We start from the raw sequence: 3,056 nt of genomic DNA, 5'->3' as shown, positions 1-3,056 counted from the left end.
TGGCCCCTGGGGGTGCAGGTCGGGGCTGGTCTGAGGACGGTTACAGGGGGCGTCAAGAAAAGCTGGTTGGCAGTCAGCCCAGGATGGGGGGGCGCTGCACACTTCATGGACAGTGGGACCCGAAGTCGCCCCACTAGACTGAAGTCACTGAAGCAATTGTAGCCAGGTCCGTTTTGGGGTGTCTTCACGCTATTTAGGTTCCTGTGGAAGTTCTCCACATGGCCTCCTTCAGGAAGAGCTGAAGTCCAGGGGTGGGGGAGGATACGCGCCGGCAGTGATCCTTATTCGTTATCAGACTCTCGGACAGGCAGGACAGGCAGGGAGCCCTGGACATCTGCATATGGCAGGGGGGGAAGACTCCCAGCCTTCTGGAAGATGGACTTCTCTCTTCGGGGGGCTTCGGAGTACTTGTTCTGTTAATGCAGTCTTCCTGTCTCAGTCCCCTCCTTAGTAGAAAAATCATTCTTATGATAAATAAAAAGTGTGTTTGTTTTTCGATTTTAAAAATCGAAAACAATCTGATGACAAAGTGATGCCTGTGACTGACCGGACTGTGGAGCTGCTGTCCTAAGGGCGGCCTCCACAGGAGGTTCATGTGACGGGAATTCAATGCCCCCCAGTCCCCACGACAGCCGTCCCACTAATTACTCTTAGTTGCAGGAGTGTGCCCACACCTGCTCAGGATTGCCTGGGCTTGGCCCACCTGCTTCTGGTCGCAGAGAATGCTGGATTCCCAGAACGTTTCTGGGGCGCAGAGCGAGCTGAGTGCCTAGAAGGGGCTACAGGACAGGAGGGGAGCTTTACCCACGGTCCTGGCTGTGCATGCTGGGGGCTTCCTTCGTCCTGGCAGAGGTGGGTGGAGAAGACAACTGCCTCCTCTCCTTAGCCATCCAGGATGAAAATAACATGTTAAGCATGGATGAACGGAAAGTACCAGTCTCCACTCAGGTTCTTCCCACCCGGGTCCCCACTGAGACTTGGGAGCAGCCTGGCCTGCAAGGGCCGACGACCCGCGGGGCCCCAGGTGCGCGGTGCGGACGACAGAGACGCGGCGCACGGGCGCCTTCCGACCCACGTGTGGGCTCCGGGTGTCGGAGGAAAGGCCTCTGTGTGCAGACAGACCCGAGGGCCAGCAGGCCCCGCAGCGGGGAGGAGTTGGCCGCACCTCTTGGCGGCGGGGCCTCGTCCCGGGACGGCTCCCCTGCTCTCCAGTCCGGTTCGGGAGCCCCACGCGCAGAACCAGACCGCTCGGGAGCGGCCTGAGGAGCCCGAGCCCCAACTCCCCAGCCCCTCTGCGAGCCCGCGGCCAGGGACCCGGGACGCTCCATCCACCCGGCCCAGGGAGCGGCCGGCCTGCTCCCCAAGCTCCCGGGCGGCCGTGGGGTCCTCGGCCCAGCGCGCCGTCCACACTTTCAGGGCGGGCCCGGCCGGCACCGGCTCCGGGCAGCCAGCCTCCGGGTCGCCGTGTGCGTCCGCACTGGGGAGTGCGGCTCGGCGGGGCCCACAGACTTCCCTCCGTGGCCGCTAGGGCGCTGGGCAGGGAAGCAGGGGGGTCGGGGGTCCGCACCTGAGGCGGGAGCTCTGAACCCGGGGGCGCAGGTCCCCCGGCCAAGCCGCCCGCTGCGCGGGGCTCTGGCCGTCCGGCTCCGGCTCGGCTCTGCGCGCGCCCCGAGCGCCCCCTGCCGCCCGCGGCCGCCCCTGGGCGACCCGACGCGCCTCGGCGCCCCGGCCCAGCCCCTCAGCGCAGCCCAGGGAGGGGTCTCTGCGGAAGGGGTCCCGTGGGCGGCCTCATCGCCAGGCGGAGGGCCCGCCAGCCCGGCTCCTGGCCCTCGCACCCCGTAAGCTCGCCAGCGTGCCCGCGGAAAGAGTCGGCCGACAGGCCCCTTGGAGGGACCGGCTCAGACTCCCGGCACAGGCCTGGGGGCCTTTGTTCCAGGGACCCTAGGCGACCAGGCTGGAGGCTGGCAGCCCCGGCCGCATTCCTCCCAGCGGCCCCTTTAATTGATGGACACGTTACAGAGAAAGAAGGGCCTTTTCGGCAAGTGAGCTACATTCTGGGAGATGCCAAGGAATGTATTTACTGGCAGCCAGGTTTGCCAATAAAAGTTGCAAATGAAGACCTCTGGTTTCCAGGAAAAAGTACTTCTGTTTTTTAACCGCTCCTTAGTCTTAATTACCAAAAAACTGAACCCCCAAAGAATCGATTTGGAGAACAGGGCGGAGGTGGTGGGGCCACTGGCTTCAGCGCGGACGCCAGCCCTGTGCGAATTTCCACCGGAGCCCCGCACACAGACGGCGCGCGAATGCGGCCCGGGTGGAGCCCTGCGAGACGCTGGGCATGGAGGGATGCACTCGTGTCAGGGCTGTTTAGTTTGGAAATGAAAATTTAAGGAAAGATAAACTACAGTGAATCAGGGCAAGTGTCCACAGAATGTGGGTGGGAACACACGTCTGAAAGGAGAACAGCCACGGTGTAGTCACTGTGGTCGCTCCCGGATCTTTTAAGGCCAGTGGTTGACTCGAGTTAAACTTGATGGCGACAAACTTGTGACTGACTTGTACCGAGGTCCGCTTTGCTTGGGATCACAAAGACCCCAGCCAGAATGAGAAAATCTCTCCACGCCCCAAAGCTGGCCTCCTCCAGCAGGCCTGGCGGGGGCGGCAGGTGGACCCGGTCAGGGGTGGGGAGCCGGGGATTCAGGGTTGTCCTGTCCAGGGCCGAGAGTGCCATTCCTGCTGAATCCTGGTGTGGGTGCCGTCCTCTGTGCCTCTCACGGGAGGAGGCTGGGCTTAGGTGACTTGCTGGGTCGCGCGACATCCCTCTGCTGTGTCTCTTGGCGCTAAGGTGCCCTTTGCGATAACGTATGTGGCTTATCTGCCCCCGAGAGAAGACAGTAAACTATTAAACCTCATCTGTGTTAAGTCTGATGATTTTAGATGTTAAAGCGTGTTTCTCAGGTCGTTGGTAGGTGGGCTAACCCGTGTAATCGGCAGACATACGGAGGTGTCCTTGTTCAGAGTATTCCCAGCAGAGAGATGCATCACCTGGGCTGGAC

The 3,056-nt window shown here is 62.0% G+C and overlaps 1 protein-coding gene across 1 annotated transcript in view; it reads right to left on the bottom strand.

Annotated features, from left to right (window-relative positions):
* The window catches only part of FOXC1 (forkhead box C1), a 9,920-nt gene extending 7,189 nt beyond the window's left edge, over window positions 1-2,731 (bottom strand). The window contains exons 1-7 of the mRNA XM_010853013.1: window positions 2,563-2,731; window positions 2,191-2,322; window positions 1,836-1,995; window positions 1,568-1,762; window positions 1,166-1,477; window positions 972-1,106; window positions 704-744 (exon numbers count right to left, since the gene is read on the bottom strand). Coding sequence (XP_010851315.1) covers window positions 704-744; window positions 972-1,106; window positions 1,166-1,477; window positions 1,568-1,762; window positions 1,836-1,995; window positions 2,191-2,322; window positions 2,563-2,731 — 1,144 coding nt within the window. The remainder of the gene's footprint in view (window positions 1-703; window positions 745-971; window positions 1,107-1,165; window positions 1,478-1,567; window positions 1,763-1,835; window positions 1,996-2,190; window positions 2,323-2,562) is intronic.
* Between the last annotated feature and the right edge of the window lie 325 nt (window positions 2,732-3,056).

Source organism: Bison bison, unplaced genomic scaffold (assembly GCF_000754665.1).
Source record: "Bison bison bison isolate TAMUID 2011002044 unplaced genomic scaffold, Bison_UMD1.0 scf7180017864321, whole genome shotgun sequence".
NCBI classification, from domain to species: domain Eukaryota; kingdom Metazoa; phylum Chordata; class Mammalia; order Artiodactyla; family Bovidae; genus Bison; species Bison bison.
The sequence above is the reverse complement of the archived record's forward strand: the minus strand, read 5'-3'. Positions and strand labels throughout refer to the sequence as shown.